The sequence below is a fragment of the Haliotis cracherodii genome, unplaced genomic scaffold (assembly GCF_022045235.1).
Source record: "Haliotis cracherodii isolate W230 unplaced genomic scaffold, xgHalCrac1.p SCAF_1, whole genome shotgun sequence".
NCBI classification, from domain to species: Eukaryota; Metazoa; Mollusca; class Gastropoda; order Lepetellida; family Haliotidae; genus Haliotis; species Haliotis cracherodii.
Genome location: NW_027266264.1, coordinates 1361577 through 1387719, shown reverse-complemented (window position 1 = coordinate 1387719; position 26143 = coordinate 1361577). Strand labels below are relative to the sequence as shown.

The following is a 26143-nucleotide window of genomic DNA, read 5'->3' as shown; positions in this document are numbered from 1 at the left end:
TACTAAAAGTTATTTCGGAAACATTTAGATAATTTTCTTATTAAAAGTGAAATCATAGGAAACTTATAAAAGTATTTTTCCCATTTGCGGTATCTCCTCTGGGGAGTCACGTATTGCCCAGTGTATCATATATGCTGCACATGCGTTTACTGTTAATCTTAAATGATACTAAACATATGGAAAGATAAGTATAATGGCATCGAAAACCCATTGATTATCTTCCCGCCTGCAACGGTGTCTCCCCCACTTGGCCCAGTCCTTACCCACAAGAGAGGTAGAAGTAGTTAGGTGACCTGGGTTTGCTATACTAACCTCTAAATAGACCCCCGAATCCCGCGAACCAAAAAAGGGTGGCAACCTCATGTATATATTTTCGACCATTAAATACACTTTTCGGATATACATGACAGCCTCAGTTGCCTTGCTGCATTGGCTACTCATCCGATGATTCAATCAGTTCTGAAATAGGTTTATGTCAATATTTCGACAGATGATGAGCTGGAAATATAGTCCTTGCAACTTGAAATAGTATTACCAAATACTGCGTGTATTAATTAGCGAAGATGATATACGTGTTCTAATACTTATGACATGCAAGCAAGCCATTCTGGCGATAAGAAATATTACTTAGAATAATGAAAACAAATGCAATGTGCTTTTCAAGGAATATCCATTTTGCTGTAACAAATGTTATACTTGAGATAACACATTCCTAGTAAAGTACAGATTTTGGTACACTTTTGGGACGGGACTCAAGCCAAAAAAGTACGAAAATCTGTACTTTACAAAGAAAGTGTTATCCCAAATATAACATTTGTTACATTTGACCACTTTCTAAATGGCATTGTGTGTTCATTCAATTTGCTAGCGATAAACATCATCATTACTCAACCCAAAAAAGTACTAGAATATGTACTTTACTAAGAAAGTGTTATCCCAAATATAACATTTGTTACATTTGACCACTTTCTAAATGGCATTGTGTATTCATAGCTTTCGGCCATGGGAGCCGTGCCAATTTACACTTGTCAGAGGGGTACTCAAAGTACGTGATCTAGACTACCAGTTTTGGACTTCCATTTTGTGGAAGCCTCGGTGGCTGAGTAGGTTAGATCGCTGACTTTGTGTGCTGGCGATTAGGCAAGTGTGGTTTCTAATCCTGGACGGGACTCAACCCCAAAAAGTACTAGAATCTGTACTTTACTAAGAAAGAGTTATCCCAAATATAACATTTGTTACATCGTCATTACTTTCGGATCATTGGGGTTACAATACGGTTAAGGTTCGAGCGCGTTTATATATTTAGTGCTGTGTCATATTCTTCCACTAAACGCGACGCCTGCGCTGGTGAAACACTTCTGTATCCACCATTCAACCCCTCCTTGACAACGGAATAGACCCGAATGCTTGTGCGGAGCAGGGTATAAGAAAGAAAAGGAACAATTATTATGCTACAAATCTCAATTAAATATTGTACGATGTCAAAAGACATTTGTTACAGCCTGATGAGTATCTATGGACTTAATCAATAATACACAAACACAAACCCCCACACCTTCAGTCCCTAAGTGTACTGCGGTGTAAACAGCGATTTAAAAAGTGACGAAACTAATATAAATTGTGAAGAAACTTGAATTGTTTCTGTTGAAACATTCATAAAGTGAGGTGACAAAGTTTTTCTCTCACTAGGTTACAAAGTTTACAACAATCTCAAAAGACATCTGTACACATTCAGAGTAAGTAAGGTTTTACTATATGAATAAATACTGGCTATTTGTACATTACACGGAAATGTTTATTTGAAACATGAACCTATTGTCATAAAAAACAAGAATACGTCACATGTTTGCGTCACATGTTTGTACTCGTAGATACCACAAGGTGCTTTAGTGCCCAGTGTGGAGAATAAATATCACGTCCTTCTCCCAAGCTCCTTCCCAGCGCGCGACACCTTCGTTACACTCTCGGTAACATATAGTATATAGGAGCTCCGCGAACGGGCTATCGCTGCGAGGAGCTTGTCGTGATTTCTACTATCTTTACAATAGCATAAACAAAAACAGCCAAGACATAAGCAATATACATATATCACCAGAAATCTAACTAATTATAATATTAGGATATTTGATAATATTAGAATTATGTGTCTTTTCTGCAATTACAAATTAATGATGTTATGAAATTTCAATATAATTTCCTGCGTTCCTCTGTTCATTTGTTGATTTTAGCTTTTAGATACACCCAATCCAACCAATCAGAAATACGATCGCAGTGAGCGTCAAAATGGCAGCCAAACCTAAAACAACACAGGTTTGACACATACATATCTAAATAACCCAGTACTAGCAGATGATGAGTGAATTTATCACCGACAGCCTGCAATAAGTTATTGCTTTCAATCAACACATCGTATCACATTAATCCATTTCCGGATTACTCATTGACATGCTGACCCGTGAAGCTCCGGTGTACAATATAGGTCTTCAGCAACCCATGCTTGCCGTAAAAGGCGGCTATGCTTGTCGTAAGAGGCGACTAATGGGATCGGGTGGTCAGGCTTGGTGACTGGTCGATTCATGTCATCGTATCGCAATTCGATTCTCATGATGTCAATCACTGGATTGTCTGGTCCAGACTCGATATTTTAGAGACCGCCGTCGGTGGAATTTTGCTGAGTGCGGCGTCAAACAACAAAAAAAACATTGACATTGTTCTTTGGAATATAGCCATCACCGTTGTCATTACAAACTGAAACATTGAGAGTATGTAAAGTACTGTTAGGGACAATGTTTCCCCAAAGAAATTATGCATTCTGACAGAACTGTTCTTACTGGTGTCATCACTGTCTCGCTAACTGAATGCCAAAATCAGTTCATAAAAGACCCCCCCAAAAAAACAAAACTAAGTATTTAAGACAGTTGTTACTTGAATGAGCAGGCCAATGAGGTGACATTACAGTTGTTCTATTGAATCAAATTCATAGATCAACTATCAACATATTTCTAAGTGAATTGTTAAGACTGATGATAATCCCATGTTGTACGTAGCATAGAGATGTGCTTGTTTTCTGTGGCTGATAGATATTCACCATGTTGTAGGTGGTCAACACATCCCGAAATGGAGAAGTCATGGCATGGAAAACCAAAACTGAGCAGGCCAAAAAGGGTGAAATTTTACGGGAAATTAATAAATTGGAGATACAGTAAGTAAAATATGGTGAACATCAGTTTACCGGTACATGTCTGGCAGTCAATCTCAATTCCTCATGGGATTCTGAACTAGGCAGGATGGGCTGTAATAGAAACATGGTATATACATATCTGAGTATGTCTCCAATGGTGGGACCAGGAACGTGACATATATATGAAAATGTGAGTGCTGGGCTGGTATTCATGTAATATCATTTTTGGTGACTGATGTTATTGACCTACTTTATACACCTAGAACAATGTCTTGTGTGTGTTTTGACGTACCATACGTTTTGCTGGATTGCTGTACTCACAGTGTCCCAACAATGGCTTGTTAACAAAGTATTAGTTTACTTGTACATTATCCCAACAAGTAAGTGATGTTTTGTAAATGACCCAACACTGGAGGTGAGGTGAAATGAGGTTTAAAGTCGCGTCCAAGATTATTGCACTTATATTGCGACGTGCATGCACGTGTGTGTGTGTGTGTGTAGCTGCTTGCACTGGTCTGGACTGATGCCAATTTATAGTGCTACGGTTTAACCTGAATACCTCATTCAGACACAGTATACTGACTCCGAGCCGACCAGTCCTTGCTTTAGCCCCCTTAATGCCGAATGCCAGGCAGGGTAACAACAAGTACCATCTTTGGCATCTTTTGGTATGACGCGGGCGAATACCAGGCGAATGCTCTACCCTAGACCACAGAGGTGGTCGACCCTACACAGTAGACCTAGTTCTCTTCTTCATGTTTTATCATTAGAATGCAAATGATATTGTTTCTGTTTTACTCTGAAGAATTCAGGCAATGGAGAGAGAAAAGGGAACACATATCTACAGCAAGCGAAGTGACTATAGAGCAGACTTCGTTCAACTTGAAGAGCAGGATAGCAAGATGACCACACAAAGGAAGACAGAAAGTATATAGAGCATTGATCATGTTAATATATTGGTTAATGTCACAGTCTTGCAATGTTCATTTCTCAAGTAGGCATCGGTCAAACAGAATATCTGAAGAAATACACCTTAGGCTACATATTTTATTCTCAGGGCACAAGACTGCCCTAACCATGGTAACATGAATTTTTTCAAATGTGATAAGGGAAAAGTTTGACTATTATAGGCTTAAAAAAATAAAAGAATTGGTTCTCAGGCAATGGTTTTTAAAGATATAGTGTGGGTGGGCAGTGTTTTTTGTTTGTTTTTTTTTACGGGGGGGGGGGGGGGGCTGTGCTCGTGTTCAAACTATATGTAACCAATAAACAGTTGTGTATTCGTATTAATAAACAGTTGTGTACAATCAACCTGGGAAAGGGCCTCCCTACATAAATGTATTCCTTGATGAGTAAAATACTGGAATACAGTATTTGACTACCGTTGGATTTGGAATAAATAAGGATTTTTTAATTATTTTTTTAAAAATGGAAATAAAAACGAAATGTGCATTAAACTTTATGATGATGCAGGCGGTGCCTGAGAACCAAGACTATTATTTGTTTTAGACTTAAATATTGTTGTTTATGGACCTGCTGTGCTTTTTGCTAAAATATTATGAGATTTCTACTATATTTCACATTAGATGTCTTACCAGATTGACTATTTCAAACTATAAGGTATACCTACATGACTATAAGGTATACCTACATGACTATACAACAAGACTTGGATAATTATTTGCTACTCTTCTTCCTACAGAGATAAAGTTACGCCAACAGTTAGAGAAGATAAGTCACATGGTGAAGAGGTTTCAACGGGAACTGAAGGATATCAAACCTACACCTGAATGTAAGCTCCATCTCATTGTAATTATCATGATGATGTTTGTAGCATGCATAATGCATTTAATCATGCATAATGTTTTCTTCAAATTTTGTTTCGACATAAATGTCTACATGTTGATCAGCATCTTCCTACAAGATGAAATAACACACATGGACCTGCCGTTAGAGGTGAAACGATACAGTGGGGTCATGACACGTTGCACCTCCTGATACTAATGGCCACCGGTACAATACAAATCGTGTCCTGATAAAGTATTTTTATTTCATAAGTTGATATTTTTTTTCATTTGCAGGTAAATCCCAACCCCGAGTCTTTATTTATATCACAGATTGAAGTTGAACAATTTCTGTTATTATTCACATGATTCTGACACAAAAAAACTTTGTTATCATTGTATTGAAATATATCATGTATTGCTATTCAGAGTTGTAAACTAATGTACTGTGTCGGGGCCTCGTATAGAGATAAAGTACTGTATCGATGTATCTTTACACCACTACATGGATGGCATCAGTTTCAGAAAATCAAAATGTATTCTGGCTGGTTGTCATGTTTTGTCATATACAACATCTGTTGTACTTGTTGTTGCTTTTGCTAATCACTGATTAGTTTGCTGTTTGATGTGCATGTTGAGATGTGATTGGTTTGCTGTTTGATGTGCATGTTGAGATGTGATTGGTTTGCTGTTTGATGTGCATGTTGAGATGTGATTGGTCTGCTGTTTGCTGTGCATGTTGAGATGTGATTGGTTTGCTGTTTGATGTGCATGTTGAGATGTGATTGGTTTGCTGTTTGATGTGCATGTTGAGATGTGATTGGTTTGCTGTTTGATGTGCATGTTGAGATGTGATTGGTCTGCTGTTTGCTGTGCATGTTGAGATGTGATTGGTTTGCTGTTTGATGTGCATGTTGAGATGTGATTGGTTTGCTGTTTGCTGTGCATGTTGAGATGTGATTGGTTTGCTGTTTGATGTGCATGTTGAAATGTGATTGGTTTGCTGTTTGATGTGCATGTTGAGATGTGATTGGTTTGCTGTTTGATGTGCATGTTGATATGTGATTGGTTTGCTGTTTGATGTGCATGTTGAGATGTGATTGGTTTACTGTTTGCCGTGCATGTTGAGATGTGATTGGTTTGCTGTTTGATGTGCATGTTGAGATGTGATTGGTTTGCTGTTTGATGTGCATGTTGAGATGTGATTGGTTTGCGGTTTCATGTGCATGTTGAGATGTGTATCAATTTGATTTTTTGTTTCCAGTTGTTGAGAAGTTGAAGGTGATCATGGAGGACATAGAAGGAACTATAAACACGTTCAAGTTGCAGCAGCGTCAGTTGTAGGTGTTTTACATTGTCGTTTGTGTTAGATGTTAGTACAGTCAGCGGTTGTAGTACGTGACAAGATCACAGGTTGTCCATTGGTTCAAGTCAATGCCTTTCTCTGTGTAGAGTTATGTCCCTTTACCAGGATCTGCTAGATGTGAGTTTGTATCCCAGATCTTGATTATGTTTTGATTTGTCAGCATGATGCCCATCCTCAAGGGCTTCACTTCAACGTTAAACTGACCTGTCTTTACACCACTTGAACATTGTTCATACCTGTGTTCTTGCTTACCACACATTCTGGGGCATTCATTTGACATGCAAATTGTTTCCATAAACAAAAGAGTAGAACAAATGGAATCATTAAGCAAATAGTATAACCATGGTAATGATGATCATGATGATCGAATAAACATGTTAATGTGTCCAAAAAACTGACAAAGCTTTCGGAATAATTTGTTGACATATAGGTCATGACAGTCATCTGTGAGAGTATGTTGTGACAGTCATGTCACTGTATGTCTTGTCCATCAGATGTTCCTGTATGTCTTGTCCATCAGATGTCACTGTATGTCTTGTCCATCAGATGTTACTGTATGTCTTGTCCATCAGATGTTACTGTATGTTGTGACAGTCATGTCACTGTATGTCTTGTCCATCAGGTGTTACTGTATGTCTTGTCCATCAGATGTTACTGTATGTTGTGACAGTCATGTCACTGTATGTCTTGTCCATCAGATGTTACTTTATGTTGTGACAGTCATGTCACTGTATGTCTTGTCCATCAGGTGTTACTGTATGTTGTGACAGTCATGTCACTGTATGTCTTGTCCATCAGATGTTACTGTATGTTGTGACAGTCATGTCACTGTATGTCTTGTCCATCAGGGGTAACTTTATGTTGTGACAGTCATGTCACTGTATGTCTTGTCCATCAGATGTTACTGTATGTCTTGTCCATCAGATGTTACTGTATGTTGTGACAGTCATGTCACTGTATGTCTTGTCCATCAGATGTTACTGTATGTTGTGACAGTCATGTTACTGTATGTCTTGTCCATCAGATGTTACTTTATGTTGTGACAGTCATGTCACTGTATGTCTTGTCCATCAGATGTTACTGTATGTCTTGTCCACCAGGTGTTACTGTATGTCTTGTCCATCAGGTGTTACCGTATGTCTTGTCCATCAGGTGTTACTGTATGTCTTGTCCATCAGGTGTTACTTTATGTTGAGCAGGTATGAGGAACTGATGAAGGAAGAGAGGATGACGACCCAGGAGATCCAGGCGCTAGAGAAGAGATTCGAGGTGTGGAGTCAGGTCCGAGATGGCGGGGCATCTGCCACCAGAGTTGCCAGTGTCAGGGCACCCTCAACAGCTCGAGACATCACCAAAGATCTTCCACCAGAAGTTGCAGCCTTTGAGGTACCATACTGTAGTCTTAACACAAGTCTGCCATGTTGGATGTATTACATGCTTATGGAACCAGGGCTCTTACTTTGGAGGAAATGTGGTTATTTCAACATTCCTGATGAGGGAATTGGGCTTGGGCACATTGGCATTCCTTGATGTGTAATTTTTGTGTGTTTTGATTTGGTTTGTTAAACGCTGCATTCACCAATATTCCAGCTATAGGACGGCGGTCTGTAAATAATCGATCTGGACCAGACAATCCAGTGATTGATATCATGAGCATCGATCCACGCAATTGGGATTGATGACATGCATCAACCAAGTCAGAGAGCCTGACCACCCGATCCCGTTAGTCGCCTCTTACAACAAGCGTAGTCGCCATTTACGGCAAGCATGGGTTGCTGGAGAACTATTGTTCACCGGATCTTCACGTAATTCTAAACTGACCTTGTCTCTTAGCCTTATCGTGATGATGTATATCAGTTTTGCAATTTAAATGTTTATCAGTGTCAGTGTTACGTCTTAGCAATGTCCTATCACTACTGTTATTGACAAGACTTTTATGTTTCTTCAGAAATTTCTCCAGCAAACAGGCGGAGTGCGTGGGGGTTGGGATGAGTATGACCATCAGACCTTCCTCAAGTTCAGGAACAGATTCAAGGTGGGTGTGGATGTTCTAGGTTGAGTTTGACCATCAGATCTTCCTCAAGTTCAGGAACAGATTCAGGGTGGGTTTGGATGTTCTAGGTTGAGTATGACCATCAGACCTTCCTCAAGTTCAGGAACAGATTCAAGGAAGATGTGGATGTTCTAGGTTGAGTATGACCATCAGACCTTCCTCAAGTTCAGGAACAGATTCAAGGTGGGTGTGGATGTTCTAGGTTGAGTTTGACCATCAGACCTTCCTCAAGTTTAGGAACAGATTCAAGGTGGGTGTGGATGTTCCAGGTTGTGTATGACCATCAGACCTTCCTCAAGTTCAGGAACAGATTCAAGGTGGGTGTGGATGTTCTAGGTTGAGTATGACCATCAGACCTTCCTCAAGTTCAGGAACAGATTCAAGGTGGGTGTGGATGTTCTAGGTTGTGTATGACCATCAGACCTTCCTCAAGTTCAGGAACAGATTCAGGGTGGTTGTGGATGTTCTAGGTTGAGTATGACCATCAGACCTTTCTCAAGTTCAGGAACAGATTCAAGGTGGGTGTGGATGTTCTAGGTTGAGTTTGACCATCAGACCTTCCTCAAGTTCAGGAGGGGTGGTCGGGTAGCCTAGTGGTCAAAGCAATCGCTGGTCACGCCGATTCCCGACATGGGTACAATGTGTGGAGCCCATTTCTGGTGTCCACCACTGTGATATTGCTGGGATATTGCTGAAAGTGGCGTAAAACCATACTCACTCACTCATTCACTCAAGTTCAGGAACAGATTCAAGGTGGGTGTGGATGTTCTAGATTGAGTATGACCATTAAACCTTCAGTGTGACTGATGCATCATCAGACTATGTTGTACTTATGTGTAATTGTAATATTGTCATCTACACTGTAAAAGCCAATAATGTTTTACCCTCTGATTTGATTTTATTCCCCAAACATCAACTTTATGACAATCTGTTGATATCTGGTTTCAGGGCAAGAATGTGTTTGTGCAGCACCTGATTCCAGCACTGCCAACAAAGCGGGAAGACGAAATCCACGACCATGAGTCTTGGTATCAGGAATATCTCTTCCTCAACGATGTCAAGAAGGATGCTATAAAAGCATGGAGACAAAAGAAACAGGTAAGTTGAGGCAGGTGTCCAGCAGTAATCAATGCTGCAGTTCAAATTGGGAATCTCCCATATTTTACAGTGACTGTGATGATATTGTGTATCACCAACCTGTCACCTGTGATAGGCTCACAGCACAGCGGATTATTCTGTATGAGAAACTGTGTGACCACTTATCATTAAACCAGTACCTAATGTAAGAGGTATCACACTTCTCGTGGACTGTTTGTCTCATGATACATGTGCACATTCTCTTTCAGATTAAATCCTCCTTGGGGCACTTATTGCATTTTCCTGGCTCAAGAAAATCTACATGACATAGTTGTAACCATTTTCCTTAATAAAAATTGTTACCACACAAAAAACTTTGTTTTTGTATGATATACGTCCACCCTTATGGTGCCTCACCCTCCACGGCGCGTCACGCCAAGGGAAGCAACTCTCACCCAAATCACTTTCCTAATGTCATCTGACAAAGACAGACGTGCTGTTTTTTTCAAGACAAAACAAAGTACAAGATAATCGTTCGTACAAGAACCATGGCACACCAAACTGTAGGTATGGTACATTTCTTTCATGCAAAGGCGTAATACCTCGCATTGTAAAGTTATAAAGTTGTAATTATGTGACACGTGTACGATACCTTTGAAACAAAGGCCGTCGTAGTGTCCATTTTGTAGTGCCACGTATGATACATGTAACACCAGGGCCATCAAAAACAGCTTGGGTTTTTTAATGTTATATCATCGGGCTTTAGCCTACAATCTTTTCCTTTAATAAACCCAAGGTGGTGTGTTAATTATTTTTAAATTACACTTACCTTTTTTACGGATTTTTTACACCTTTGCGCGTAACACGCCCACTTTGGTGTTATAATTATACTACGACATTGGCTATTAGTATCGCGTTACCAATCGCATTCTAAATTACGCCTTTGCTTCTAGTTACACAATTTATGCACGTATCTTTCCGATCTTTCAATCGCACTGATACACTTTATTACCCTCCGCCTAAAGTGTTTGGCCGAAGACGGGCATGACCCATCGTCATGTGTTGATCTGTGTTGCATTCACCCCACGGGCGCAGTAAAAGAGAAGGGTGGACCTCTTACACTTTAAGGGTCTATTGAAGGCGGGGGTGGACATTAGATCGGCAAAGACCGCCCCCCCCCCTCTAAAAAAGTAAGAAAGGGAAAAAAAGCAGCTGAGACTGTCTCCTCCGCTCCCGCCCCGGGGGCCGGGGGAGAAGGCTCTAGGGTCCCCGTCACAATCACTGCACCCTCTCCTGCACCGTCTTTGGCAGACATCTCTGCTTTGTTGAGGTCGCAGATGGCGTCGATGATGTAGAAGGTAAAGTCTCAGCTCCGAGAGGAGATGCGGACCGAGCCTTCCCCGTTGTCGGCGCCGGACGCGGCTTCGAGACCTTGTGATATGCCCGGCGTCGGCCGAGGCAGGCCACTTGGTCTCGGGGACGATCTCTGACCGGGCTTCGGCGCCGGCTCGAGGTCGCTCCCCAGCGGAGGGGTGGCGGGCACTGGCCCGTTCACTTCCGACGCACAGTTCTCCCTAGCGGAGCCAGACGCCTCTTCCGAGGCCGAGGCTTCCTCTAGCGGATTTCTAGCCCAGAGCCAGGTGGGTTCCCTTGAACCCCCGGCACCTCGGGACCGGGACTCGGCTTCGGGCCGGGTGCAGCCCGGGGATGCGAAGGCCCAGGACTTCGGGCGTCCCCTTCCGACTTTGTCTGCCTCTTCTCTCGGGGAAGAGTCGATTAATTTCGGCTCGGAATCGAGAGAGGAGGAGTGGATGGAGGAGGGGGGAGACGACTCGGAGACCTCGGGAATATTTTCCTTCGTTTCCTCGTTGAGGCATGTACGGGACAAGATTGTCGGGGTACTGCCTCAGGTGGCTGCGCCCATGCCCCAGTCGGATCCGACTGAGTTCCGCCTTCCGGGGGACGCTTTTGCTCCGAGCAAGGCGCCCCAGGTGCGGCTCCGTATTCTGTCCTCATTGGTGCATGAAGTCATCAACCCTCTGTTGTCGGGTGCCCGCAGGAAGTTCGACCTGCCCGAACTTATTAAGCGGTACCCGTTAGCAGATGATGGTGATTTTGAGGTACCGGTGGTGGACGAATGCGTCTGGACCTCCGTTACCCTGGGGGGGTCTTCGACCCCCAACTTGGCTAAGGTCAAGCAGGGCTGGCGGTTGCCACCCTTTCCCGCGTGCGGTACGGAGCTGAAGGCTGCTTACGTTTGCTTCGAGGAGCAATATCGTAACGCATGTCAGCAGCTCCGGGTGTCCGTACACTCCGCTTATCTGTCGGCCATACAGAGGGAGTTAGCGGGAGAGGGGCCGGCCCACTCTTCGGAGTTGGCCGCGCAACTTACGGAGGTACATAGTCATCTTGCGAGGGACGCTATTCGTAGCTGTGCCTCGCAGATGATGTGCGCAGTCATGGGCATGCGCAGGCTGTGGATGTCGGTATCCAAATACTCGGCTTCCACACGCCAGGATCTACTTGCTTTGCCATATAAGATGGGTGCCACCCTCTTCCCTGGGGCTCAGCAGGTGGTCTGAGAGGCCGCACAGTTGTATGCCTCCATCAAGGATTCTAAGGCCTTGTTGGAGGTCCACTTGCTTCCTCCTACGCTGATGCGCCGGGTCAGAAGTCTGCATCTGCTTGGAAGCAGCCGCTTCCATCAGGTAAGGGCGCCGGGAGGAGCAAGAGAGGCAGGGGCCGGGGCAGGGCAGCTGGTCGAGGCCAGCAGCCTTTTCGCGGGGCCGGGAACCCATCGGGTTCCCATTAGCGCCCGAAGTGCCCCGGGCGGACCCACGGTCGCATGTTATCGAACTGCCGACAGCCGGGGTCCACTGCCTCAAGCCGGATGTCCCCGTAGGCGGCCAACTGGCTCTATTCCTGCAGGAATGGGAGACAGTCACATCCAATCCCTGGGATAAAGGGATGGCCATTTGCCTCGGTGGAAACATCATCCGCCCCCCTTCTCCGGGATAAAGCACACCCCGGTGCCTGCTACCCTAGAGAGGGCGGAATTCCTCCGTGCCGAGGTCGACGCACTTCTTATGAAGGCTGCGATCGAACCGGTTCCCGTGGGACAGGAAAGCGAGGGCTTCTACTCGACATATTTCCTAGTCACCAAAAAAGACGGAGGGTTCAGGCCTATTCTCAATCTGAGAAGGCTGAACAAACTTATAGAGGTACCCTCCTTCAGGATGGAGACACTGCGCTCGGTGATCTCAGCTGTCGAGACCGGAGAATGGCTAACGTCAATAGACCTAAAAGACGCCTGTCTCCACGTACCCATACACCCCGAGTTCAAGAAATACCTCAGGTTTTCTTTCGATGGGAGGTGTTATCAGTTCAGGGTTCTACCATTCGGGATCGCTACGGCCCCGAGGGTGTTCACCAAGCTGATGTTGATTCCCGCCCAAGTGGCCAGGTCAAAAGGTCGGTTCTGCCATCCGTACCTCGACGACTGGTTACTATCGCAATCCCTGAGTCAAATAGCTACACAACAAGTGATAGATATTCTGATCACTCTAGGGTGGATAGTCAATCTCAAGAAGTCAGATCTGAGCCCTACTCAGAATCTAGTCTTCTTAGGGGCGAATTTCAACACGGTGAGCGGACTTGTATCTCTGTCACAAGATCGCATTACCAAGGTCAGAAGTGTTACTTCCCAGTTCCTTCTGTCCGCCAGTCACACTGCTCGTACATGGCTCCAGTTACTGGGCAACATGGCGGCGACAGTGGATGTGGTTTGAGAATGAGACCCATTCAACAAGCGCTCCGTCGACTTTGGGTGAACTCGGAAGATCTCAAGACTGTTCTCGAGACTCCGCAGTGGCGCAATGCACACCTTCAGTGGTGGACCGAGGTCGGGAATCTGTCCCGGGTGCTCCCCCTCGACACTCCCGTGCCGTCTCTCACAGTTCAAACAGACGCGTCACTCTCCGGCTGGGGAGGCGTTCTGAACGATCACACTGCCTCGGGACTATGGTCCCAGCAGGAGATCAAACTGCATATCAATGTGCTAGAACTGAGAGCGGTCAGGTTGGTGTTCCAACGCTTCCTGGATCTGCTTCGTGGCCAAGTGGAGAGCCGTCTAGAGATGGACAACCAAACGGCGATGACTTACATCCGGAAGCAGGGGGGATAGGTGTCTCCGTCGCTTCTCCAAGAGACGTGGTAGTTCCTCCTATGGTGCGACTCACACGTTATCAGGGTGCTACCTGTTTATCTCCCTGGGGTAGACAACGTCCGTGCGGACGCTCTGTCTCGCCGGATCCTCGCTCCTCACGAGTGGAGGCTCGACCCGGGGATATTCGGGATTATCTCCCAGTTATACGGGTCGTTCCAGGTGGATCTGATTGCGTCTGGGGTGAATCACCAGACACCAACGTTCTGCTCCCGAGTCCCCGACCCGAGGTTGGTGGCACCGGACGCCTTCCAGCTAGATTGGACGGACAGAATTCTGTGGGCATTCCCCCCAGTACCTCTGATTTCCAAGGTCCTGTCTCAGCTAGCCACTCAGCCTGCGCGACTACTTGTGCTCCTGGCACCCCTTTGGTCGGCGCAGAGTTGGTTTCCAGTCATACTCAGGTTTCTGGCTCAGCCTCCTGTTCTATTACCTTTACGACCGGACCTCCTATCCCAGAACGAGGCCCTCCACCCGAATCCCAGGATTCAGTGGGTGGCTTGGCCACTGTCCGGAATCGCCTCCAGGAGAGCGGTATTCCTGCACGAGTTGCAGACACAATACTGGCTTCGCGGAGGGATTCGACAAACGTTCAGTTCGAGGATAGATGGGCCTGCTATGCGCGCTGGTGTGTCGATAGACGGATTGCAGATCCCTTTTCTGCAGATCTCGTAGCCGTACTTGAGTTCCTCCAGTCGCGACTAGACGTCGGCCTGGCCGCATCGACAGTCCGGGGGTACTCTACAGCTATCGCTGCCTTTCACGTCCCCGTCAACGGGGCACTTTTGGGTGCGCACCAATTAGTGCAGCGTTTTTTAGCAGGTGTTGACAGGATCCGACCGCCTGTTCGGCGGATCAGTCCCCCTTTGGAATTGTCAATCGTTCTTGATTGGCTGTCCGGTCCTTCCTTTCGGGATCTGTCGTCTCTCTCTCTTCAGCTGTTGAGCTGGAAGACAGCGTTCCTTGTGGCGGTAACGTCCGGCAGACGGGTAGGCGACATTCACACAATGTCAGCCGATCCCGAACTAACTGTCTTTCACCGGGACAGGGTCAGTATTCGCCTGCCGGACTCTTACCGTCCTAAGGTCGCACACGCCTTCCACGTGACAGCTCCTATTGAGCTACCTGCTCTTTTACAGCCTTCTTCATCGGGGACCACTACAAGACATGCTCATGTCTTGGATGTCCGCAGGACCCTTAAGTCCTATATCAGCAGAAATAAGGGTATCCGTAAGGATAATCAACTATTTTGCTGTTATGGCGGTAGGAAGGCTGGCTCACCTGCGAGCAAACAAACTATCTCCAGGTGGATAGTCTCTACTATATGTACGGCGTACACACTTCAAGGCAGGGACCCCCCTACCAAGTTGAAGGCTCATTCGGTTAGAGCAGTGGCTACGACACAAGCGTATGCCACGGCTCTGCCCATTGAGGAGATCTGCTCCGCGGCTATTTGGAGCCAGCCGAGCACGTTCATCAAACATTACCAACTCGACAAACACTCTAGCGAGCGTGCTCGGTTTGGTCAGTCAGTTCTCCGAACTGGGCAAAGTTCTACATCTCTAGCCGATTGAGCCTTTGAGATTTTAGACCGCCCGGACCGGTTATAACACTGCTCAGTAACGGTCTGGATTTTATCTTCTACGGTCGATACAATACCAGCCATTACTACTCGATAATCATCGTATTTGCACATGCACTCCTTCGATTTACGGGGACCCTCTGGCCTAGCTCTGTGCGGGTTTATAGTCTCTCGTGATCTGTGCCACCAATATCACTTGTTCAAAAAGGTTGGGGGGGTGGGGTGTGTGTGTGGCTCGAGTTCTCGATATGATAAGCCACAAAGAATGGCTCTTTTCATTGTGTATGGTCGATAAAGCCCTGTCTCCAGCCCCCGCCTTTCGACGGTGGTGCCTCACGATAAGGTTGGTTCCATTTATTGAACTCTTGTTTATTCATTGAAATAATCAAAATACGATGTATTTATGCACGCTTGTTGCTGACGGATGCCACTTCCTAGATTATCTTTAGGAGTCTATCTTGATGCAATAAGTGCCCCAAGGAGGATTTAATCTGAAAGAGAATTTTACAAACCTGTAGAGGTTATGAATTCTCTGATGAAATCCTCCTTGGGGCACGGCCACCCACCTCCCCACATTCCGTCAGCATTAGACATATGGAAAGTGATTTGGGTGAGAGTTGCTTCCCTTGGCGTGACGCGCCGTGGAGGGTGAGGCACCATAAGGGTGGACGTATATCATACAAAAACAAAGTTTTTTGTGTGGTAACAATTTTTATTAAGGAAAATGGTTACAACTATATCATGTAGATTTTCTTGAGCCAGGAAAATGCAATAAGTGCCCCAAGGAGGATTTCATCAGAGAATTCATAACCTCTACAGGTTTGTAAAAATTTATGAAATTTGTGGCGCAGGAAATATCCTGTATCTTTAACACATCATCTTGTAAAAAGTGCATGTAAATAGTGATATATAATATGTAATTCTTTCTTTGTACACTCCGATACTAATGGAGGAAATAAAGATTATTCATTCTACACTACTCTAAGCTACACCACACTACACTACACTACACTACACTACACTACACTACACTACACTACACTACACTACACTACACTACACTACACTACACTACACTACACTACACTACACTACACCACACCACACCACACCACACCACACCACACCACACCACACCACACCACACCACACCACACCACACCACACTAGACTGTGCTACACTACATTACACTACACTGTGCTACACTACACTACATTACACTACACTACACTACACTACACTACACTACACTACACTGTGCTACACTACACTACACTACACTACACTACACTACACTACACTACACTACACTACACTACACTACACTGTGCTACACTACATTACACTACACTACACTACACTACACTGTACTACACTACACTAGACTACACTGTGCTACACTACACTACACTACACTACACTACACTACACTACACTACACTACACTACACTACACTACACTACACTACACTACACTACACTACACTACACTACACTACACTACACTGTGCTACACAATGCTATTCTATACTAAACTGTGCTACACTATACTATGCCATTGTCCTCTGTGCTACACCATCCTACACTATACTACACTATACTACCCAATGCTACACTAGACCGCCTCCGTGGTCCTGTGGTAGAGCGTCCGCCCGGAGAGCGGAAGGTCCAGGGTTCGATCCCGGGCCGCGTCATACAAAAAGACGTTAAAAGATTGTACTTGTTGTTACCCTGTCTGGCGCTCGGCATTAAAGGGCTAAAACAAGGACTGGTCGGCTCGGAGTCAGTATACTGTGTCTGAGTGGGGTATTCATGTTAAACTGCGGCATGGTATCTCAGTGAGCTAGCACTATAAATCGGCATCAGTCCGGACTAGTACAAGCAGCCACACACACACATACACGTGCATGCACGTCGCTATATAAGTGCAATAATCTTGGACGCGACGTTAAACCCAATTTCACCTCACCTCACAATGCTACACTAAACTACACTGTGCTTCACTATGCTACTCTGTGCTACACTAGGCTACACTAGGCTATGTCATGGTGCTCTATGCTATGCTATGCTACACAATGTTCCAATGTGCTAGTCTATACATGTACTAACCAACACTACCCAACACTTCACTATACTACACTGTACTACTCTACACTATCCAACACTACCCCTCACTGCTGTGCTACACTATGTTCCACTATCCTGCACTATGCTACCCTATGCTCCATGCTGTAGGGGGAGAAGGAGGAGCTGCTTGCCCATGCGGATGAGGAGAACCTGGAGGAAGAGCAGGAAGAGATGAGAAAAGCCCAGCTAAAGGAGGAGGTGGAGAGTGAGAAGAGGGAGAGATTCTCACGCCTGAATGCATGGAGGGTAGGTTACACTGGTTTTAGGCAGGATCGATGTGGACAGAGGTCTGGAGCGTGTCTAGATATTGACAGGATTTATATGGACGGAGGTCTAGAGTGTGTCTAGATATAGGCATGATTGATGGGAGTGTCTAGATATAGACAGGATTGATATGGACGGAGGTCTCGAGAGTGTCCAGATGTAGGCAAGATTGATATAGATCGAGGCCTGTAGGATGTCTTAATGTAGGCAGGATTGATAGGGGTGGGGGTGTGTGTCTAGATATAGACAGGATTGATGGAGGTTGGACAGATAAAGACAGGATTGATGTGGACAGAGGTCTAGTGGGTGTTATGATATAGTCAGGATTGATGGAGGATGTCTAGATATAGAAGCCTGGGTGGCTGAGTGGGTTAGATCGCTGACTTTGTGTGCTGGCGATTAGGTGCCTCACCCTGGCAGGTGTGGATTCGAATCCCGGACGGGACTCAACCCAAAAAAGTACTAGAATCTGTACTTTTCTAAGAAAGTGTTATCCCAAATACAACATTAGTTACATTTATGGAGGATGTTTAGATGGAGGCAGGATAGATGTGGACTGAGGTCTGGAGGGTGTCTAGATGTAGGCAGGATTGATGTGGACGAAGGTCTGGAGGGTGTCTAGAAGTAGGCAGGATTGATGTGGACGGAGGTCTGGAGGGTGTCTAAGTATAGGCAGGATTGATGTAGGGTGTCTAGATAAAGACAGGATTGATGTGGACTGAGGTCTGGAGGGTGTCTAGATGTAGGCAGGATTGATGTGGACGGAGGCCTGGAGGGTGTCTAGATTTAGGCAGGATTGATGGAGGGTGTCTAGATGGAGGCAGGATTGATGTGGACGGAGGCCTGGAGGCCTCTTAATATAGGCAGGATTGATGGAGGGTGTCTAGATATAGACAGGATTGATGGAGGGTGTCTTGATATAGACATGATTGATGGAGGGTGTCTTGATATAGACAGGATTGATATGGACGGAGGTCTCGAGAGTGTCCAGATGTAGGCAAGATTGATATAGATCGAGGCCTGTAGGATGTCTTAATATAGGCAGGATTGATGGGGGTGGGGATGTGTGTCTAGATATAGACAGGATTGATGGAGGTTGGTTAGATAAAGACAGGATTGATGTGGACAGAGGCCTTGAGGGTGTCTTGATAATGGGAGGATTGATGGAGGGTGTCTAGATATAGACAGGATTGATGTGGACAGAGGTCTAGCGGGTGTTATGATATAGTCAGGATTGATGGAGGATGTCTAGATATAGACAGGATTGATGGAGGGTGTCTAGATATAGACAGGAGTGATTTGGACAGAGGTCTGGAGTGTGTCTAGATGGAGGCAGGATTGATGGAGGGTGAATGTTTGTAACTGTGGTGAATGTGTAGGTGAAGTTTGTAACTGTGGTGAATGTGTAGGCGAAGTTTGTAACTGTGGTGAATGTGTAGGTGAAGTTTGTAACTGTGGTGAATGTGTAGGTGAAGTTTGTAATTGTGGTGAATGTGTAGGTGAAGTTTGTAACTGTGGTGAATGTGTAGGTGAAGTTTGTAATTGTGGTGAATGTGTAGGTGAAGTTTGTAACTGTTGTGAATGTGTAGGGGAAGTTTGTAACTGTGGTGAATGTGTAGGTGAAGTTTGTAACTGTGGTGAATGTGTAGGTGAAGTTTGTAATTGTGGTGAATGTGTAGGTGAAGTTTGTAACTGTGAAGAATGTGTAGGTGAAGTTTGTAATTGTGGTGAATGTGTAGGTGAAGTTTGTAACTGTTGTGAATGTGTAGGTGAAGTTTGTAACTGTGGTGAATGTGTAGGTGAAGTTTGTTATTGTGGTGAATGTGTAGGTGAAGTTTGTAACTGTTGTGAATGTGTAGGTGAAGTTTGAAACTGTGGTGAATGTGTAGGTGAAGTTTGTAACTGTTGTGAATGTGTAGGTGAAGTTTGTAATTGTGGTGAACGTGTAGGTGAAGTTTGTAACTGTTGTGAATGTGTAGGTGAAGTTTGTAACTGTTGTGAATGTGTAGGTAAAGTTTGTAACTGTTGTGAATGTGTAGGTGAAGTTTGTAACTGTTGTGAATGTGTAGGTGAAGTTTGTAACTGTTGTGAATGTGTAGGTAAAGTTTGTAACTGTTGTGAATGTGTAGGTGAAGTTTGTAATTGTGGTGAATGTGTAGGTGAAGTTTGTAACTGTTGTGAATGTGTAGGTGAAGTTTGTAACTGTTGTGAATGTGTAGGTGAAGTTTGTAACTGTTGTGAATGTGTAGGTGAAGTTTGTAAGTGTGGTGAATGTGTAGGTGAAGTTTGTAACTGTTGTGAATGTGTAGGTGAAGTTTGTAACTGTTCTGAATGTGTAAGTGAAGTTTGTAACTGTTGTGAATGTGTAGGTAAAGTTTGTAACTGTTGTGAATGTGTAGGTGAAGTTTGTAATTGTGGTGAATGTGTAGGTGAAGTTTGTAACTGTGGTGAATGTGTAGGTGAAGTTTGTAACTGTTGTGAATGTGTAGGTGAAGTTTGTAACTGTTGTGAATGTGTAGGTGAAGTTTGTAATTGTGGTGAATGTGTAGGTGAAGTTTGTAACTGTTGTGAATGTGTAGGTGAAGTTTGTAACTGTTGTGAATGTGTAGGTAAAGTTTGTAACTGTTGTGAATGTGCAGGTGAAGTTTGTAATTGTGGTGAATGTGTAGGTGAAGTTTGTAATTGTGGTGAATGTGTAGGTGAAGTTTGTAACTGTTGTGAATGTGTAGGTGAAGTTTGTAACTGTTGTGAATGTGTAGGTAAAGTTTGTAACTGTTGTGAATGTGCAGGTGAAGTTTGTAATTGTGGTGAATGTGTAGGTGAAGTTTGTAACTGTTGTGAATGTGTAGGTGAAGTTTGTAACTGTTGTGAATGTGTAGGTGAAGTTTGTAACTGTTGTGAATGTGTAGGTAAAGTTTGTAACTGTTGTGAATGTGTAGGTGAAGTTTGTAACTGTTGTGAATGTGTAGGTGAAGTTTGTAACTGTTGTGAATGTGTAGGTGAAGTTTGTAACTGTTGTGAATGTGTAGGTGAAGTTTGTAAGTGTGGTGAATGTGTAGGTGAAGTTTGTAACTGTGGTGAATGTGTAGGTGAAGTTTGTAACTGTGGTGAATGTGTAAGTGGAGTTTGTAACTTTGGTGAATGTGTAGGTGCAGAAGGAGCTGGAGAAGGCCCAGGGGGAGGAGCGGAGGATGAGAGAGGAGATGGCTCGAACCAAGAAACAGGAAGATGAAAAGAAAAGACAGGTGGGTTGAAAAACAAACAGAAAGGTTCAAAGAAATAGAAAATATTACTGTACAGCACTGTTACTGTAGATCATGAAATTAATGTGAGTGTCTGCCCCTGGTCTGAAATGTGTCATGAATTAATTGCTAGTACCCGTACTTTTGAAATGTTAAACCTTATCATCAAATGATAACACCAAGACTTCAGATAAAATTCTGTGATATAGAATGGGGCAATAGAGAGAATAATATTATTTGCTATCGTCTCAAACTTAACTTCATTCGCTTGACACATGATCTAACTTCCCAGGATCAAAAGCAGGAAGTACCAAATAACTCATTTTCAAATGAGATTGTACGTCCACTGTTGTAGATGTAGTTACACTGTTGCAGATGGAGATGCGGTCACGCGTGTTGGAGTACAAGCAACAGCGAAAGGATGAGGAGGAGTTCCTCCGGGCGCAGGAGGAGAGGTGGGAGCAGGTGGAGAGTGAGAGGAAGCAGCAGCTGTCCGCCCGGGAGATTGTCAAGTTCAGGGACCGGGTCAGTCATAGGCATAACTCATGGACAGTCACAACACCACTGTTGCAGTTTCCTGGGGCGGTCGGCTAGCCTAGTGGTTTTAACATGTTAAAGCATTCGGGTTCAATTCCCGATATGGGTACAATGTGTAAAGCCCACTTGTGGTGTCCCCCGCCGTGATATTGCTGGAACATTGCTAAAAGCAGTGTAAAACCTCACTCACTCACTCTCTTGCAATTTCCTTCTACTTGAATTCAACAAAAAATAAAATGTTGACCTCCAATCGTTGTACATATTACATCGTAAAAGAGACCGTTTTTGAAGGTTGTTGCCTGAAGACCAGCAGTAGCCTAACAGTTAACAACTTAGAGATGGTTACACAGATCAGTGACATATGGGAAACTTCATGGTTCAATGGTGAAATACATTTAATTTTTAAACTTATCCTATCTCACACTATGCATTTCGGAGTTCTTCTTTTGATCCTATGCGGAAACGTGCTTGAACATAGTTTCCAGCTTCTAAAAACAAATCACCCCAACACATCCCAGCGTCACCAAGGTCTCCACCCAAACACTTGGGTCACGCACTGTAATCCCATGCATAGCAACCTATACGACCTGATCACATGAATAATTCAAAATATTTCAATCAGAGCCATGTCATCACTCTAGGTCCAGTGATCTATCGGTATTATATTTGACATGTTGTATGGTGACTTAGAAAGGGGTGTAGTTCAGTGTGTCCATTTATATATGGTACATCATGGTGATTATTTTGTTGAATAGGATCTAAAAGCGGTATCTGAGAGGGTTAAGAAGAAGAAGGCCAAAGAAGAAGAAGAAATAGAAAAAGAGAAAAAATTGGCGAGAATAAAGCAACAGGCAAGAATGCAGTTTTTTATGGAATATAAGTTTTTATTAATTGTTGATATCCTGAAAATGATGTGTGGATATAAGTTAATTTTGAAAAGACTGACATCAATTTGAATGTATCAGTGTGGTCTTTGCAGGTGGAGATGTTTGTTCCGAGAGATCCGACCCGCCTGTATAAGCCGACCAAAGGGTGGAAGGAAAGACTGAAAGAACCAGGTCCGAGTGGCGGGGGGCAGATGCTTCAAATGCCTCACAGGTACATCTGCAACCATCTCTGTGTTCTGCCAGGAAGCTGGGCTTGTTAGTGTTCAACAGTGCTAGTGATAGGACTGAAACAGGAAATTCCGAGACTCTCTCATATTTAGTGGAAGTAGGAATATTCTTTGAGTACAAGTGTAAAGCAAAACGGTTGTGACTTCAGATAGAAAATTGTGCTGAATCAAATTGGTCACACATCAATTGTGTCGGTCAGAGGGTGCTAGGTCAGAGGGTGCTTGGTCAGAGGGTGCTTGGTCAGAGGGTGCTTGGTCAGAGGGTGCTTGGTCAGAGGGTGCTTGGTCAGAGGGTGCTAGGTCAGAGGGTGCTTGGTCAGAGGGTGCTTGGTAAGAGGGTGCTTGGTAAGAGGGTGCTTGGTCAGCGGGTGCTTGGTCAGAGGGTGCTAGGTCAGAGGGTGCTAGGTCAAAGGGTGCTAGGTCAGACGGTGCTAGGTCAGAGGGTGCTTGTCAGAGGGTGCTAGGTCAGAGGGTGCTTGGTCAGAGGGTGCTAGGTCAGACAGTGCTTGGTCAGAGGGTGCTAGGTCAGAGTGTGCTTGGTAAGAGGGTGCTTGGTCAGAGGGTGCTAGGTCAGAGGGTGCTTGGTCAGAGGGTGCTTGGTCAGAGGGTGCTTGGTCAGCAATATTCCTGCTCTATGACGACCATGACATTTCCAAATGGCAACACCCACTTGTACTTCTTTGGTAGGGGTGTGGCCAAATGTTTTCAATGTTGCTCTGAAGTTTTGACACAAGCTTCATCACTTTATCAGAAGATAACTGGTAAAAATGTTTTTGGATGTGTTCATTTGGCTGAACTTGTGCCAACAATCTGCAGGGTACCCATCCTGCTCATGTGTCAGTTGAGATGCTGCTCACACTATTTCAGCTATAATGTATGAATTTTAACTACTAGTTGTAGCTTCACCATGGTAACTACTAGGGCTGGGACGAGTCCAGATTTACTACCCAGGTACCCACCACCCTATTCCCCGACCCTACCCGGTTACCCGCTGTAGATATTTAGAGATAGGTACAAACTGTCCGATTTGGAAAAGTTGAACCATGTATTTAGATACAGGCATGCAAACACTGCAGTTTACTGCATGAAGTTTTATTTTTAATCAAACATATACAAGTCAGAAGGAATGGGTGCATTGTCAGAAAGAAATGGGATCATTAGTGACTTTTAGTGTAACCATAGAGTTTTAGATAATTTGTGTCATTAAACAATATATCACATGACAAACCACAGGTCCGGGTAGTCCTGTGGGTACCGGGTCCCATTCAGGACCCCCCTGACCCGAGTACCCGAGTTATCTGTCCCAGCCCTAGAAACTACTGGTGTGTGTAGGGTCACTATAGTAACTAAGAGTATGGGGGGTTACCATGGTAACTACTGGTTTCTGTAGGGTCACGTAACTACTGGTGTATTAAAGATCTAACTGTATGGAGGGTTACCATGGTAACGTGTGTAATAGAGTCACCATAACTACTGGTGTAAGGTCCCCATGGCACTACTAGTGTATGTAGGGTCACAATGGTAACTACTAGTGTATGTAGGGTCACCATGGTAACTACGGGTTTATGTAGTGTCACCATGGTAGCTACTAGTGTATGTAGGGTCACCATGGCAACTACTAGTGTATGTAGTGTCACCATGGTAACTGCTGGTGTATCTAGGGTCATCATGGTAACTACTAGTGTGTGTCATCAGTCCTGTTTCAGTAGCCTACACCTCTACTTTTTTCAGAGCTGTTCCATCCTGGAGGCAAGGCCTCAACTGACTGCGGACACCTGCCACCCAAGAAACAGCTGGTGGAAGTTTACAATAGAAAGATTAAAGTGCAATTCTATTTCCAGACAAAGAGTATTTGGGTCACACAGGCGAGCAATCTGGTCCCAATAGAACCATTACCGGTATTACTTTACCTTCCAAACTATTAATTAAATAAAAGGTGGGTTTAGCTGGCTGTGTTTTAGTTGATGGCAGACAAGTACTTAAACATCCCTCTTCATGTTGATGTCATATTTATGAAGTGAGAATACCACATATGACCCGACTGCAATATTATGCTCATTGCTGACAGTTTAGAACCATGTGCACATATGTATCATGTACTATGCTTGAGCACAAAGTGCCTTGAACAAGGTGCATTAATAAAAATCATTTCCTAGATATAAACATGTATGTATATACAAATGAATTAACAACATACCGTGAGCGACATCAAGTACCTGATGTAAGATCTTGATATGGTTCAGTTTACAGTCAGGTTGTGACAGTCTGGGGCGTTGTGAGCTTCAATGGCTACATATATCTATCACATCATATCTAGAAATCATTGATTACCGCTTTGTTTATGTTTGTATGTTTATTTTTCTGAATCTCTGGTTTAACTAGTTCCGTCCAAGCCATATACTTTGTATATTTTATACTCTGGTTTTAGCCAGGTCACATTATGTATGGTTGTAATCATAGAGCAGACACACATACATGACATATGAATACTATCACAGTGACTGCTTGAAATGACATTTGAATGTCAAATAACTAATATTTAATTTCATTTATGCCAAGAAAGACATATCTTAGTTTGCTGTTTTGGGATATGTACTGTGTTTCCAAAATAATGATGACTCCCTGTTGTGTTTTGCATGCTCCAGCGATGAGCGTTAGTGACCCGCAATGGTCCAATGTGTGAGAATTTCTGTGTGTTGCAGAGAGTTAGTGGCTGAGCACTAATCTTCAGGTATGAAATACTGTTTTTTGTTATATTATCATGTCGTAAATGCAAGTTTTGGAAATATGTCAACTTTATTGATAACTCATTTTGCATTTTTCAAAGAGCGTGTTGTTTGATTTTCAATCATCTTTGAGTGCTCAAAATATATGCTAGAAGTATTTGTAATGTTTTCAAGTATTGTTATATCCCCTAAATGGTATAACTATTCTTTGCTGCGTAAATATCAGTCAAAGAAAATAATTATTTACCGTAAATGTGAATTTTGTAGCGAGTTTAAATTTAAGGAGAAATCCTTGTTTCAAATGAAATGTAAACTTTATTGGGGATGATTTTGGGTGAACATTATGAATGTTTGAATACTTTTCAAGAAGTGTAATTGATTTATTTGCTTTATTATCACTAAAGAGTATATTTATTTTACTCTTCAGAACATATTTAATGTTACGAAGGACTCAGCCAATAAAGAGTGGTGAATACTATCTTCTCTTCATCATTTGTACCAGTGACAATTGTTTATAACAAGGAATTTCTTTGTTTGGTTCCATGTTGTATTTAGGGATGTGATTTGACAACATTGTCGGTCCTTTCAGTAGCACATGGCGGAACAAGCCTGTGTGCATTATCAAGTCTCACACAGGTGGGGTTGGAGGGGGGGATCTGGTCACAAAGGGGTCAAACATTCTGTCCAACATGTTCATCCCCGTCCAAGTGGATTATTTCCCATCAATTTTGAAAGTTTTTACTGTTTTCAAAATGTGCTTTTTTTGTATAATTATCTACAAAATGTTGTTTGTGTTTAAATCAGGTCTATCTATGTATTAATGATACCTGTTGCATATACATGAATTATGAGAGTGTTAATATGTAC

General features: G+C 43.7%; 1 protein-coding gene across 1 annotated transcript; it reads left to right on the top strand.

The window, feature by feature from the left end:
- The first annotated feature begins 2263 nt into the window (after window positions 1-2263).
- LOC139458700 (coiled-coil domain-containing protein 112-like) lies at window positions 2264-26121 on the top strand. The gene is made up of 14 exons (XM_071240115.1): window positions 2264-2310; window positions 3099-3202; window positions 3987-4108; window positions 4884-4973; window positions 6230-6305; window positions 7531-7717; window positions 8280-8366; window positions 9333-9482; window positions 17502-17639; window positions 20807-20902; window positions 21275-21424; window positions 22192-22287; window positions 22416-22534; window positions 24282-26121. Exons 1-14 carry the CDS (start codon window positions 2284-2286, stop codon window positions 24313-24315), a joined length of 1476 nt encoding a protein of 491 aa, XP_071096216.1. The 5' UTR covers window positions 2264-2283; the 3' UTR covers window positions 24316-26121.
- The last annotated feature ends 22 nt before the right edge of the window (window positions 26122-26143 follow it).